At 36.3% G+C, this 14,982-nt stretch overlaps 3 protein-coding genes across 5 annotated transcripts; 2 read left to right on the top strand and 1 right to left on the bottom strand.

Moving 5' to 3' along the window:
- Positions 1-52: 52 nt before the first annotated feature.
- LOC18107901 (myb family transcription factor PHL6) lies at positions 53-4,364 on the top strand. 2 transcript variants are annotated; one of them, XM_052448938.1, is made up of 9 exons: positions 53-184; positions 308-793; positions 1,052-1,721; positions 1,890-2,085; positions 2,172-2,248; positions 2,341-2,380; positions 2,834-2,915; positions 3,000-3,069; positions 3,511-4,364. In XM_052448938.1, exons 3-9 carry the CDS (start codon positions 1,128-1,130, stop codon positions 3,805-3,807), a joined length of 1,356 nt encoding a protein of 451 aa, XP_052304898.1. In that variant the 5' UTR covers positions 53-184; positions 308-793; positions 1,052-1,127; the 3' UTR covers positions 3,808-4,364. The 2 variants fall into 2 exon arrangements, with proteins under 2 accessions (XP_052304898.1, XP_006372269.2); XM_006372207.3 differs by having other exon boundaries at positions 102-793.
- A 73-nt stretch (positions 4,365-4,437) lies between these two features.
- LOC18107900 (protein REPRESSOR OF SILENCING 3) lies at positions 4,438-6,977 on the bottom strand. 2 transcript variants are annotated; one of them, XM_052448937.1, is made up of 4 exons: positions 6,639-6,977; positions 6,224-6,475; positions 5,750-6,115; positions 4,438-5,599 (listed from the first exon to the last, which is right to left on the bottom strand). In XM_052448937.1, the coding sequence occupies exons 1-4, from the start codon at positions 6,957-6,959 to the stop codon at positions 4,730-4,732; spliced, it is 1,809 nt and encodes a 602-aa protein (XP_052304897.1). In that variant the 5' UTR covers positions 6,960-6,977; the 3' UTR covers positions 4,438-4,729. The 2 variants fall into 2 exon arrangements, with proteins under 2 accessions (XP_052304897.1, XP_024445738.2); XM_024589970.2 differs by having other exon boundaries at positions 5,714-6,115; positions 6,639-6,975.
- A 313-nt stretch (positions 6,978-7,290) lies between these two features.
- LOC18107898 (uncharacterized) lies at positions 7,291-9,542 on the top strand. The gene is made up of 7 exons (XM_024589598.1): positions 7,291-7,352; positions 7,471-7,545; positions 7,793-7,965; positions 8,722-8,948; positions 9,057-9,109; positions 9,167-9,305; positions 9,474-9,542. Exons 1-7 carry the CDS (start codon positions 7,291-7,293, stop codon positions 9,540-9,542), a joined length of 798 nt encoding a protein of 265 aa, XP_024445366.1.
- Positions 9,543-14,982: the final 5,440 nt, after the last annotated feature.

Raw genomic sequence — 14,982 nt, 5'->3', positions numbered from 1 at the left:
TTCCATTGTCAGAAGGTGGCATATTAGTGATTTGAATGAAACATGATGGTGTCGTTACTCTTCTATCTGAGAACCAAACGGCCAGTAAAAATTTGATCCGACGAGGATTGGATTAGCCGGCGTTATTGTGTTTGATTTGGGAATGTCTGAAGGAGAAGACCAGATCCCAATTGTTATTCTGAAGGTGTTACCCGGCAATGGATATTCTTTAACATTCATGCTACAGTACTGTTTAGATTTCAAAAACACTTTTTTATTTTATGATCCTGTTGTAATGAAAATGAATTGAATCTTTCTACATAAACAGAACATGGAATCCAATTAAGATCAATGATATAATGACAAGATTGGGGAGGCGAGGGATCTAAACAAGGCTAATCCAATAGAGCAACATCGTAACATCTTTGTTTACCTTGAAGTTCTCGTAAACTTCTCCTACGATGGATTATTTGATAAAAGTATTGATTTGACGTATTGATTGACTGGACTAATTCGTGATAACTACATGCCAAAAGGATTCTAATGATTTAACAATGCAGTGCAGAGGAACACAAGCTACCAAAAGCTTCCCGACACGGGAGTTCTTTTTTACCCCCAAAGAATCCTAAACTTCATCGTTTTTGTTTTAACATCATTACCTTATTTACATGGAGAGAGGAGAGGGAAGCAGGGGAGCTTCATTGGTGGGCTTTTCTTGTTTTTGTAGAATACATGCAGGAAGACAGGAGCCATCACACCAAATACAGCACCCTCTTCCTCTTTCTTAACGCATGGCAATTGGGGTCATCTCAAGGTGATTTTCTTCTTTCCCATGGCCTCTTCCTTGCACTAACTTGTGCTGCCCAAATAATCCATGGTTTATTTTTCACTTTCTCTGCTTCTTTTCAGTTTTCAAGTGTTTCATTCAATATTTTTTCTTCTTCTATATAAGATGATGTTTGTATCTTGTACCGCTGCAAATTCTGAAAATATTATATTCTGGAGGTTTAGTACTTGTTGAGATGGTTTTACTGCTATAATGTAGCTTGCCCTAATTGCCTTGTGTTTCTAGATATCCTTCACTATCTGCTAACCGGAGAGAAGGTGAAAAAGTGAAGGCTGAAGAGTAGACCTCTCGTTTGAGGATCATGAAATTCTATAGTACTGTCAAGTCCTTTAATAGAAGGAAAGGGGCGATGCAAACCCATCCTTCTTCGTTGAATACTGAGTCAGTAGGCTTATATTGTTTAAATAAAAATCTCCAATATTCTGCTGTCCTGCCTGATTGCGTACAACCAAAACCACCCAATTCCCTCCCACAGGCATCCTTGTTCCTAACACGGACATTAAACGCGAGCCCTATCTTGAATGATGCTGTTTCTTATGGCTCCATTGGTCAACCTCGCAAAGGCACCATGTTCTCCGCCAGTTTACAACCATCACCTTTGACAATTGCTGAGAGTGATCTCCAGCTTCCCACCTCACCTTTCCTTCAACGTCCTCTACCTGTCGATCATATCACTCCCCCTTCAGACTCTTTATTTCTTGGAGGACAAGATGTAATTACTGAGCCTGAAAACGAAAATTTGATGGGTGTCCTGGACGAGTGCTCTGGTGGGAGCTTTACAGGTTTGCACTGCACTAAGGAGAGTTTGACATCCACTGAGAAGCTTGTACTTCAATATTTGTCCAAGGAGCTTGAAATTCCCGTCGATGACGTCTCCCAAAATTCCACCCTCAATGTGAGTAAATCAATTTTTATAACGTAAATTGTTCAAGACTTCTACTCAGTTTTATCAGGTGCTGATAGTTGTACTTAACAAGGCAAGGAAGTTGATCATGATGCAAAACGAATTGGATATTGGCATTGATCTTGTTTTAATGATCATCCAAGTTGAAAATGCATGCAGGAAGCACAGCGAGTTTCATCGATCCCTGTCACTGAGTTGAATCATAAAGCAAACTATCGTTCGTCAGCTGCACAAATGGATGACAGCATTAACCGACTTCCTGAAGCTGCAACTTCACAAAAGCAAAGAATAAGATGGACGACTGAGCTTCATGACCTTTTTGTAGATGCAGTTAAATCCCTCGGAGGCCCTGATGGTGAGTCTCTTGTCTTTGATTGACCAAGAAAATTTTGGTGGTAGTTTCCTTCGATAACTCACATTCTCCACTGTTAATAACTGTAGTTGCAACTCCAAAAAGTATATTGGGTATTATGAATGTTAAGGGCTTAAGTATCTATCATGTCAAGAGCCATTTGCAGGTAATTTTTCTTGTCTAGACTTTCCTTTATCATAACAAACAAATTCTACTAAAAATCTGTTCAATTGTTTTCATGTGCCTTGTGATTTGCAGAAGTACCGCCTAGCTAAAAAATTTCCGGAGACAAATCATGGTATGACCTTCTCATAGAAACAAGTCCATGCTTCTTGTATTAGTGACATTGTCTCTTTCGGGCAGATAATTAGAACCATATATCCTGCTTCAAACATCAATTTGGTTTATGATTCTCTCCTGTCATTGTATAGTTGGTTGGTGATTTTATTTTAGAAAATCTTGCTCTTGTACAATGGAATATGTTGTCTACAAATAAGTCCTCCTTTTTTCATGCTAACTTTTCTCTTCTCTTTGAAAGACAAGTAGTTTCGTCACATGATTCCAAAACCTATCACAAACAACTGCAAATTTGTGGTATACTGGTAGCAATGAGAGAAGATTTTATATTCACCAAATAGCTCTGTGATGCTTCCAACTTCCAATCGATTCTACCGATTCTTTTCCTCTCTTTCTTTTAAAGCTTGTGACTGCTAATCCTAACTTTCTACTTGTTTTGCTACTTGGTGTCCAGACAAGAGCACTTCCACCGTGGTAGAGAATAAAGCAGCTTCATCGAACAGTAACAATGATGCACTTGTCATTGAGTCCAATAGGTGAATGATCATTGATCGGTATCTTCTTTTTCCCTTTTTCTTTATTGGTTCAAGCAAAATCTCCAATGAATCATTCTCTTGCAGAGACGTGCAAGTAACAGAGGCTTTGCGCACACAAATTGAAATTCAAAAGCTGCTGCATGAGCAGCTTAAGGTGCCTTGATGCATTCTCGATACTCTAGTCAGCTTGATGGCTTGTTTGTTTATTTCCTTTTGTTGTAGCAATGATATCATGATAACTTCATGGCATTTATAGATGATACAATATTGACAGACAGAAGTAGGTCAGGCTTAAAAGAATGCACATTATAATTATGGGGAAATAATTCAAAATACAAAGGGTTTTTGGAATTTGGATAACTGTTGAATGATAATTTAAAATGGTTTAAATCTAATTCATAGGCGACATAAGGAAGAATGGGTGCTTCATGTAGCAGGGACAAAAGGGCTAAGCAGGGTGATAAAAAAACATATGAACAAGTAATTAAGAATAAGAGAGCAGAATCCTGAACTTGGACACTGATTTTGTATCGCAAAGTTTTGAGAATTTCAACATCAGTCTGTAGCACCTGTTTGTTTTATGGCTATTGCGCAGGCACAGAAAGAGCTTCAGATACGCATTGAGCAGAATGAAAAGTTCTTGCGGGAGTTAATGGAACAGAAAGCGATTTCGATCTATGAGCCATCATCATTTGCTGTCCCTGCCTCAGAACCCAAACTGCTGCCTCACTCTCCATCTGCTGATGTTTCCTCACCAGGGCAAGCTGCAGTGAATAGTGATTGCTATTTATTCCAACCATCAAATCACAAAGACTCTGACGCTGTGGAATCTGAGAAGGCAAAATGTCCTAAACGGGATCGAGGACAAAAGGAACATCCGATCCTACACTAAACTAGTTGACAATTGCAGAAAATGAAAGTTCACTGGAAGCCATGATTCTGAGCATTTGATGATTGAAAAGCCTTTTGTATGATTGCTGCACTCAAGTTCTCGTGTGTAATGCGCGCCACTTGCAATTATAAGAATAATACTATCGTGCGCAAATTCCATCCCAATATGAGAACTAAAAATGTTTAGGTTTGCATCTTCAAAGAAGCTGAGGAGTGTTAGCTGAGATTTCAAGGAAAGAAAATCAGTCAAATTTATGCAGCAAAAGTTCGATGTTTCTAGCTCAACTGTTGGTTTGACGCTTCAATCTCCATGTTGAGTACATCTAATTCAATTCAAGATGGACAAGCAGTAGGTACAACTCTCTCAGTTTAAAAAGCAACAAGGGAATAAAAACCATCAGGTTACCTTTTAATTTTACATCTCCTTCAAGATTTTAGTCCTGAACATCCAAAAAAAAAAAATCGTTTCTATGCGGGTTATAGGTGGTAGTTAACTGCCACACGAAAGAGAGGAGGCAAAAATATAAGAAGAAAAGAGAAGCGATCGATGCCATGGTAAAAGAGCAGTCAAGTCCATAAAATGACTTGTTTTGTGTCATCAGAACTGCTGCGCATTTCGATCGCATGAAAGTAATAAAGCAACCATCAATCGATCGCATCAATTTTACCACGAAGTATAATATGATAGAGATACAATTGCACATTGCAGCACTTCCACTTTTCTTCAGTTTTCAGAGGTTTTGTCTATTGTAAACCAATTTAACAGGAATTATGAGCATGGCCAAATAAGAATTAAAAACACAGTTAAGGGAAAAAGAAAGGCCTCGTCTCCAATAAACCAACGATGGGTTGTAATCAGAGGCAGCCGGGGATTGCTGGCCAAAAGATAAGGAAAGTTGTACTTGGTAAGATGCTCTCTGAACCTACTTCTCATTGTTTTTTCTCTTGCGGGATCCGCTTAGAGCTGCTTTGGTCCGCGCCCATTCTTTCACTGAATCAGCAGTCCTCATGAATGAACAAGTTTCTCCAATGGAAACATCTCTGGTATATGCTGGCTTCGTCTCTGAATTGGTTTTCTTCTCCACTACTGGAGCAGAAGCCTCAGCATTGCCTACAACAGTCTGCGGGCTCATTGCCACTCTATTTTGTACATTACCCTCCTTTCTGACCCCAAAAGCCAGCGTGCCATCTACGGTAGGAACAATATTGCTCTTCTTAAATATATCACCATGCATGCTTTTCATAGAACTGGGAACTTCCAACCCATCAGGTTTTGATGGCTCTACCTTTGCAAAAGTAACACCCGGCAAGATATGAGTAATACTGAAAGCATTGCTGTTATTCCCACTAACCAATTGTGTCCATGAGGATTTATTGAGCCATGCATAACCTCTGCCTGGCTTATTTGAAGCAGAATCCAGTTTGGTAGACAGAGCCTCCTTGTGCCCTCCCACTTCTTTGATCCTGCTGAAATGTTCATTTTGATTTTCTTGCTTCCAGGATTTATTGTTCTCACTGTCCCTAGAGTCGGCGACTTTATCACATTTGGGTTGCTCTTCCTTGCTAGATGAATGTCCCGGCAGTGTTTCTGATGCATTGTCAGATTTGGATTGCTGTTCCAGCAAACTCCCATTACCTCCCGGCATAGCAGGCATTCCTTCACTTGTATTACTTTCTTCATTGAGAACTATTTTCCTCTTCTTATTAGAAGGTGTAGTGTTTCTTTTCTGCTTTTGGAGCACCTTTTGAGTCGGTTCATCTGTCGAAGTTTGCCTAACATTGAATCTTCGTCTCTGGATATTTGAGGTAGCAAATGGAGTTAAAAATCAAACTTGAAAGAGAAATAACCACAACAGCAGATGCCATCAAAATCAATGACTTTTGATGGACAGAGTATTAAACCGTACCTGATGAGTTAATATGGTTTCCTGTGGTACACTCACCATGTTAATTATGAGGTTATCATCATCTTCATCGATGTCCCCTTCATTCTCTTCAAGTGGTGGTTTATCAGTGGTTTTCATGGAATCATCTACTTTCTTATCCAATTCAATCTCACAGCATGCATTGTCTGAAACATTTTCCATCTGAAAGAGCTTATTCATCACAGAATTCATCAAAGTGAGTTCTTCCTTGTCCATCCCAGCACCCTGTTCTTCCATGATAGGAATGTGTCTGCATTTAGCTGCAGCTGCAGGAGGCTCCGAGTGTTCTTCACAATCACAGAAATGCTTGGGAAGTGGAGGAACTTCAACACGTCTGAAACTGTATCTGTGTTTGCCAGTTCCTCTAAAAGGTATTGACTTTATCTGCAGCACAGACAGACATTTACATGTATACGCAAATATTTTTACAGTTGGAGACATATCCAAGATTGATAACTATAACGATAAGCAATAACAATACTAGTACTCTACCTTTCCTAATCCGGGGAAGAAGAGGCGAAGTTGCTTATTTTCTGAAAGAAGCTCTTTGTTGCTGGGCTTTGAAGAAATGGACAGTTTCTTGTTGGTGGGATCATCTTGAGCATGATCAAGATTAGGAGTGGGAAGGAGAGGATGTTGATCTTCATCTTGATCTTGAGCCCATTCACATGTCAAGCGAGCAAGATAATGCTCTTTGGCCTTCTCAAGCCTAAGCTTCCCACCCTTCCAAGCACACCCATTATACTGAACAGTCACAGAAACAGGCACAGGCAGGAAGAATTAGCCTCGGTACAAGATAATCAGGGTAGTAACATAAAGGAAGCAATCAGGCGGTAGCAGCGTTATCAATCAATGATTAAGATGAGAAAAAAGAAATACATGAAACAGAAATGGATTGAAAAAATACAGTGTTGAAGAGCTTGGAGAGGGAGTTGTTGGAAGAAGAGAAGAAGTCGATATACGCAAAGGATCGGCCTTTGCTTCTGATGATCTCCACTGATTGAATCCCTAAGCCCAAACTCTTATTTGATGAAAATATGTTGCGCAGGTCTTCGCTGCTCACGCTCTCCCCCAATCCTCCCACGAATATCCTTATCACTGCTTCTTCTTCTTCTTCTTCTGCTGCTGCTGCTGCGGGTGCGGCTGCGGGTGCGGCTCCATTCATCTTCATCTTCTTAGTCCCCCCTCCTTTGTTTTGTTTGCTAATTACTATCCTAGCCTCCACCATCCCTCCCAGGGCTAGTACTAATATATATATATATATATATATATATAGTCCCTTTGTTGATGACGACGACGACGGGGGGCTGTTGTTTAACATAAGTGGGCTTGCCTGGCCCAACCCAAATCTATTTACGTGTGTTTGTGATAATACTCTTGTTTGACTGCATTTTTATCTGTATTTATAAATATTTATGTTTGATGTAAAAAAATATTAAATTATTTTTTTAGTATTTTGTGTAATATGTTATATTGAATATAAAAATATATAAAAAACAATATTTTAATATGTCTTTAAATAAAAAATCCTTTTCAAAACAACTCCAACATCTAAATAAATGTGGGGTAAATTAATCAAGACACAACCACGCTGCGGCCACTTGATCGCATCAACAACCTGGTAATCAACCCTCCCTCTCAGCCTGCCAAGTTTTGAGGATGCATTGGATTTAGCTTTGTTGCTGTCTTGCTACTTCGAGGATGCATTGGGTTCAGCTTTTGCTTTTGTCTGCATGCAGCGGCCTCTGTGACATTATTGGTGATGTTAGCTACGAAGAATTGCGAGCTGCATCATGTGATGATTGCAATCAATTGTAAGTCAAATACAGAAGACTGCTTTTTTCCCACTCTGCTGCTGCTGATGCTGCTTTCTCATACTTGTTAACAGTAGATGCTAATGTTTTCTGCTTGCAATTCTGATTTCAAACACATGGAATTAAATCTGAGAGGGATGCGATTAAAACAATATGCAACTTTCTAGTACATGTCAAAGGAAACAACCCTTCATAGATGCAAAACTGAATCCAATGTTCAGTTATTACCAAACCCCTTCTTCTGCAGGTTGAAAGAGAGAAATTTACTCGACTCGAAGTTGATTGAGTTCAATAACCTTCTTCGTCATCCCTACATAGCACCCTCAAAGCCAGCTCCTGCCGGTCAGAGCCCATTATTTGGAGCCGCTCCTAATGCAATTCCGGCTACAGCTCAAAATGCTGCCCCTCCCTCGGTTTCCAGTTTTGCTCAACTGGAAACCTCTCTTAACACGGGATTTGGAACCAGGCATCACTCTGTCAGATGAATTTCAAAAAATTTCAATTAGTTTAGGAATACGGCTATTGAGGTTAATAATCATTTAATCGATGGATATTAGTAATTTTATTTTTATTTTTTAATCAAAATACTGAAGATAATTGATAGTTTATATTTAATATTCAGTAAGAAAGTTGAGGATTCTTCAATACTTAAATAAATATGTTTTTTAAAAAGAAATATAATAATATTAAGAGATATTCTAAAAATATATATACCATAAAAAATGAAGATTGTAAATTTTTAATTTGAAGGTTTCATTGTATATTTATAGACCATAAATCTTGTTTTTTTTATGAATAGAAATGTATGGAGTATAATTTTATCCTAAAAATATTTAATGAGATATAAATATTTTTTATATTTATATTAATATTCTATAGAAATATAGTGGATATTAAAAAACTTAAAAATTAAAATCAAAGATGAGCTTTTGGAAACTGAACTCTTTCTCTTTATTCATCTTCTTGGACGTCCAGGTAGAATAGTCATTTTCTTGAACATGTGAAGGGAGGATTATCATAGTCCTTTCAAATATGTTAAGCTATTTTCTTTCAGCCCCAACTTACCGTCAAACAATGCCAACCAATTTTCCATCCATAAATCCCAGTGCAATTTTGTAGGTTCTGATATTTTCAATTTTGATGTGCATGTTTTGATCTACGCCTTCTGATTATCAGTCATGCAACAAGTCTGCATTGCAACCAACTTCCAAACCAGGCCCTTGGAAATTCCTTCTCCCCTCGGTATAGCACGACTCTTTGGCTACATTGGAGTAAACAGCATTCAAAGTATTTCTTCCTCCGTTGTCAATGCAAAACCCATCAATCCAGTCTCTTATCCCTTCCAATGGGAACAATTCTGCGTTAAATGCAGCAGGGCAAGCAACTACAAACAGTTAGCCAGCGTAAGTATGTGGACAGCCTGTAGTTTTAAAGCAAATTAAAAGCGGTCTATTCATGAATTTCTGAGTGCCACTTCATGAACTAAGCATACACTAATGGTATTTCTGTAGATAGAACTTGAAAAATGTTGGGAAACAGACGATCCTCATTTATCTGTTAGCAGGTGTTAGATACTTGTATGCGTAAAACTAACTTTTGATTGCCTTCTATAATCCTTCAGAAATATGGTGCAAAGGGGGGCTGTTTCAGGGGATGCAAGCATCTGGTTAAAAGAAAACTGGCTTCCTGGAGAGGTACGAGATTCCTTGTGTGCTTCTCTTATATGGGACTTGCAATTAGATACGCTTTCCAAGTCACAGGTTTATGAATTGAGAGATTTGTTTTTGGTAGCCAGTAAAATCCTAGAAACAACAATATAGAAGGAGCTGGAAATGCCAGCACTGCAGCTGTGACTTAGGCCTTTGTGATCCGATCCTTGATTTCTGGTCTTAGCGAGTCTTGTTGGTCTGTTCCTTGTTCACACCCAGATTCCAGAAGAAGCACCTCCAGAGGAACATGTCTTCCAGAAAATATTTCACAGGGCACATAGAATGTAAGGGAAGTTGATTGACGAGCTATACAAGCACATTGATAATACTTGTATTAGAGAGATGGATAACCAGTATTTGGCAAGAGGAGAAGGGGGAACGCATTCTGCATCAGTTTTTCAACATTCTTGTTGCTGGGATTTGTGTTCTTGAAAAGAAACGTGGTTTCACTAGGTGGGTCAATTGCATCCTGGTGGTGTGATGTGAGCTTTTACCATGGTATCTGACTTGTTCCCAGCCCAGGATTAAGAAGGAGCATAATAGTGATTCTTTCCTGTACAAATTAAGAGGGAAACTCCGAAATTAGTAGAAGATAGCAGCATAGTAATAAGATACAATTGAAGGGTTGGCCCAACTCAATACTTGGATTGCAAGTTAGATAAATCCAAGCTTTGATTAAACATCTAAAATAACATCGTTTTGGAAGAAAAATCCTTAAAATGATGACGATTCAATAAAAAAACGCTTGTAGTGAAACCCAATCTACATCAAGTTTCATCTCGATAGACTCGTTAGGTTTTATAACTGGTGTGCAATGCAGAAGAAAAGAAACAGTCTGGGAAAAAAGAGAGAAGAGAAGAGCAGTCGGCACTCGGCAGCAGTAAACCTGCACCACGCGTGCGACTGACTGTACTTTCTTAAACTTTGACTGTGATCTGTATTCGTAGATGGGAGAAAACGAGCAAACCTACATGGAAAGAAGTCAGGACCGACTGCTTTGCTTAGCTAAACAACATCACATCACAAACGAGTCAATCGAGATGATTCTCCACCGCAACGCGTTTTCAATTTCAAGTTTTCTTTGCAAAGTAATCATAATAAGCCTTTCCCTCCCCCCTGGCTCCAACGTTGTATTTTGCGGGACCCATGTCTCCTTCTCTTACCAATCATAAAACTATGCTCCATCCAACCAAAGGTTATCAATTTCATTTCGATAGACATTTTTTTTTTTTTAATTGAACAGAATGTTTTGATTTTCAAATGTTTTTTCATGCCGTTTCGAGATTGTACTGTTTATATATATTATTAACTACCAGACCTAACAACCTAGCAATTAATTCGGTTATTTTGTTCTTTGTTTCTTGAATTCTAATCTTAACGTATGCAGTATAATTTATTCCTTTAAATGTAATATTCATATCTAGACTTAACTTTATTTAATCTTGATGTATCCAATATAATTTAAAGTGTATGCAGTATAAATAAAACAAATCATTAACTATGTTTTATCAATTTCATTTACTTAAAGAACCTTGACTTGATTTGTATAGGCTTATGCGCATATCAAACATCAAAGTAAAATTCAGATAAAACTTCAAAGTTCAAACTAGCTAGCCAAGCCCGGTGAAGCAATAAACACAATACAAAGTTACAAACCCAATAATAAGATTATACAAACAAAAAGAATATTAAATTAGATACAAAGAAAAACCAAATTAAATACAAAATTTATGAGAAAGGTATTTGGTATTAACGTTCAGCAGTGTAATAGAACTGAGTTTATACGTTTTTCATTTCCAATTTGAACTTAAAGAGAAAAAAGATTGCACCTTAGAGAGAAGAGACAATTATTCGAGAAGGGAGCAAATGGCCATAAAGCGAGATTAGATGTCTTGGAGTCTATTTGAGTGGTAGATCTCTCTTGGGATGGTCGGGAAGTCCGGTATGAGTCTTTTGTGTGATATAATCTTTACGGGGAGGTTGAGAATTCTCCAAAATTTATTGATAATTACTTTGTCAGGTTCTAGGGGGGCTCCTTCTCTTTTTTATCAATTGAGCCTCTTCGATCAGGAAGTCAGGTTGCAGCAGTGCAGTATGCAAGAGCAAGATAGCAAGAGAGAAGAGGGAAGATTGGAGGGGGAGGTTGTGAAAAACAAGATGCTGATTGTAATTGTTTTGGTTGGGAACTTGAGACTGCGAGGAAGAGAAATTAGGGATTTGGTTTTTAGTTTAGACTTCAGAGAAAAAGAGCTTATATACGTGGGTGTACTGTGTAATTAATGAAATTGAACCGGGTTCAATTTTGAGTCTTTGACTCAGTGGCTTTGACCCGAAACAGAACACATGGAATTAGACCGGAACGTTTCGGCCGAAATTTAATCGGAAAATCCGGAACAGACCGAGATTTTAAATGAGGTGAAAATTGTTCCGTTTTGTTTTATTTTTTGAATTGGTACGAGATGTCCCGACCATTCCGGCCGAACGGAACGGAATTGACAACCTTGCTCTAATGTAATTCAATGGCCCTTTCCTGTAATTAAAGATTTTAAACCTTCCTCCCCCGTAGGCAAGTAAGAATAGAGAAAGAGCAAAAAAAAAAAAACATATTGCAACTCCTGCCAGGCTACCACTACCATCAGATGAGTTGGAAAATTCTATATCAAACCAACAATGAAGGCCTTGTTACTTACCTTTTGACCTGCAATGATTCTTTAACATGGTAAGCCCTAATTTTTTATTTTTAAATGACACATTTAGAGTAAAGTTATAAGGAATAACACTTTGGAAAAATTTTAGAAAAATTACTTAGTTTAACATAATTGTTATTTGAAATCTTTTTTTTAATACAATCATTATTTTAAATTGTGTTTTTAATATAAACCATGATTCAAAATCACAAGTTTAATAAAAACAATGATTTTAATAGCGGTTACATAATACAACTATGATTATAATTTCCAGTGGCGGAGCCACATAGGGGCAAGAGAGGGCAATTGCCCCCCCTCCCCCCAAAATCAGATCCAATTCCTTTCTCTTTTTCGTTTTTAATTAATTAATATATATATATATATATATATATATATATATATATATATATATATATATAGAGAGAGAGAGAGAGAGAGAGAGAGAGAGAGGTATAGAATGAGGCAACTGATGGGTTTGAGAAAAAAGTTGGTTTGCCCAGCAGTTATATTTTTTATACTTGTACTGTTAGAGATTTTATCTGTATAGGAGTATGGTTGTGGTTGTTTTTCAAAGTGTTTTTTGTGCTGAAATGCATCAAAATAATTTTTTTATTTTTTAAAAATAATTTTTGAGATCAGCGCATCAAAGCGATCCAAAACATACCAAAAAATTAATTCTTAATAAAAAAAAATTTTGAATTTTGGGGGAACGCGGTTTGCACCGCGTTCCCAAATGCTCACTTCATCTCTTCCTGATAGGTCAACCAGATATGGAAGCTCCAAAAATACTGGGTCTACATCTTTAAAAATTAGTTATTGAAAATGTTAGGGTTTATAATAATTTATGGGCTTCTTGAATTAATATGTGTGTGGGTAATATTATATGCTAATGGATATGAATTGAAATGAGTTTTGATGAATTGATAAGTATTTTGTTATGAATTTCATATGAAAAATGATGATAATAAATTTACTAATGATTAAAAATGAAGTACAAGACAACTAAAAAAATTAGGGACATAATAGATAAATTACAAAAAAAACATTTAATATTTATATTTAATCCACTTGTACAAAACAACAAGTCAGCAAGAACAACATCAATTTGTGACAATTCTTTAAGCTATAATTTTAGATGTTATGTACCATATGTCAGCATAGAATTGTTGCCAACAACTTTCCTAGTCCTTGGAAGATTTAGAAATAGATAAATGAAAGTTTGTTGTATATATTGAGAAATATATTTTTAATAAAATTAAAAATAAAATTATTATGAAACAGTTTTAAAATATAAAATCTCGAAGAAAACAATTATAACATAAATTTTTTTCATTTTAAAAGTATTCTTAAATTAATTTTACTGGACTTGAGTTGGTACATGTATTTCAAATTAATTTCTATATATAACATATGTATGTATAGTATATAATATCAAATATTTGTTAGTAATTTGCCCCCTCATTTAAAAAATTCTGGCTCCGCCACTGATAATTTCTAAGGATATATAATTCTCCCCTTTCTCCATGTCGCTTTTTCATAAAAAAAAAAATAACAAAAAAACCTAGAAAAATTGGGGTTACATAATACTACACCCTCAATTATGAGTTTGATATTTAATAATTTATAGTTTTGTAGTCTTCGGTTATCTTGGATTTATGTAAAGTTTAGGGTTGATTTTAAACTAAAATTGTGTTGTTATAACATAATTGTTTTTTATATTAGTATTTATGTATTAAAGAATTATTATTAGCAGTTATTTAATACAAACACAAATTATAATAGTTTTAATAATTTATTAATAAGATTATAATTTTTATTAGCGGTAAAGCAAAAGATGTGTTATGTTCGTGAGATTTTTTACTAAAATCTATTAGCTTGGTAAAGGACTCAGCCTCCCCTGATTTCTATTTAAGAGTGTGTTTAGAAATGCGGTGCAAATCGTATTTTTAAAAATTATAAATTTTTTTGTTTAAAATAAAAAAATTATATTTTTAGATCGTTTTAATGTGATGATGTTAAAATATAATTTTTTTAAAATAAAAAAATTATATTTTAACATCTTTTAAAATAAAAAAATATTTTAAACCGCTACCACAATTATAATTAGACAAAGGTGCCGTTTGTTTACACGGCTGCGACTGCGTATTAAACAAAACGCAGCTCCTGCATGTTTGGTTACGAAAAAAACAGGTTCTACTGTTCATGGGCCCTACCTTTTACTGCGTTTGGAACGTAGGGTCTCACGAAGCAGCTTCCCGCTGCTTTTGTTTCAACTGTGTTACAACACAGTAAACAATGGCGCACCTTGTAGAAACACAGAGAAAGGATTGCCAACTTTTCTCCTTCCTTTCCCTTTCCCTTCTCCTTCTCCTTCCTTCCCCTTCCCCTTCTCCTTCTCCTTTTTCTTCTCTTCTTCTGCTTCTGCACCATGTCCATTGTTCACGTTGAAGAACAGTGGAGACATGGTCTTCTCCGGAGACATGGTCTTCTCCTTCTTTTTCTCCTTCTTCTTCTGCACCATGTCTCCACTGTTCTGCTACGTGAACAGTGGAGAGCAGCTACATTGTTAATGGGCTGAACCGGGTCCGGCCCAAACCTAAATGCATTGAACCGAGTGTGACCCAGTAAAATAAAAAAATCCAAAAAAATTTCTTAGATATTGTGTTTTATTGGAAAAACTAATGTTGAACATGATTCAATAGCACTACATAATTACATTTGAAAGAGATTGTATGATGGCGTAGCATTTGCAGAATTTGATCGCAATCCTAATTTTATTCCTGATTATATTTTACATGATGTTGTTGCACGCTCAGGAAACCATGGAAACCGTAGTCCTTATTAAATAGATTTCATGCGTGATAGAATTGAACATAGTTTAATGCAACAATAAAAAATATTTTATATAAAGTATTGTTTATTTTATGATGTAATAACATTAGTTAAATCGTTAATATTTCAATTAAAAACCATCAATATTAATATATGTCTTTTTTAATTATTTTATAACCTCAATTTGAAAAGCATTTTTTAACCAAACA

This window comes from Populus trichocarpa, chromosome 18, assembly GCF_000002775.5.
Source record: "Populus trichocarpa isolate Nisqually-1 chromosome 18, P.trichocarpa_v4.1, whole genome shotgun sequence".
Taxonomy (NCBI): Eukaryota; Viridiplantae; Streptophyta; class Magnoliopsida; order Malpighiales; family Salicaceae; genus Populus; species Populus trichocarpa.
Note: the sequence above shows the minus strand (reverse complement) of the source record. Positions and strands in the feature narration are given on the sequence as shown.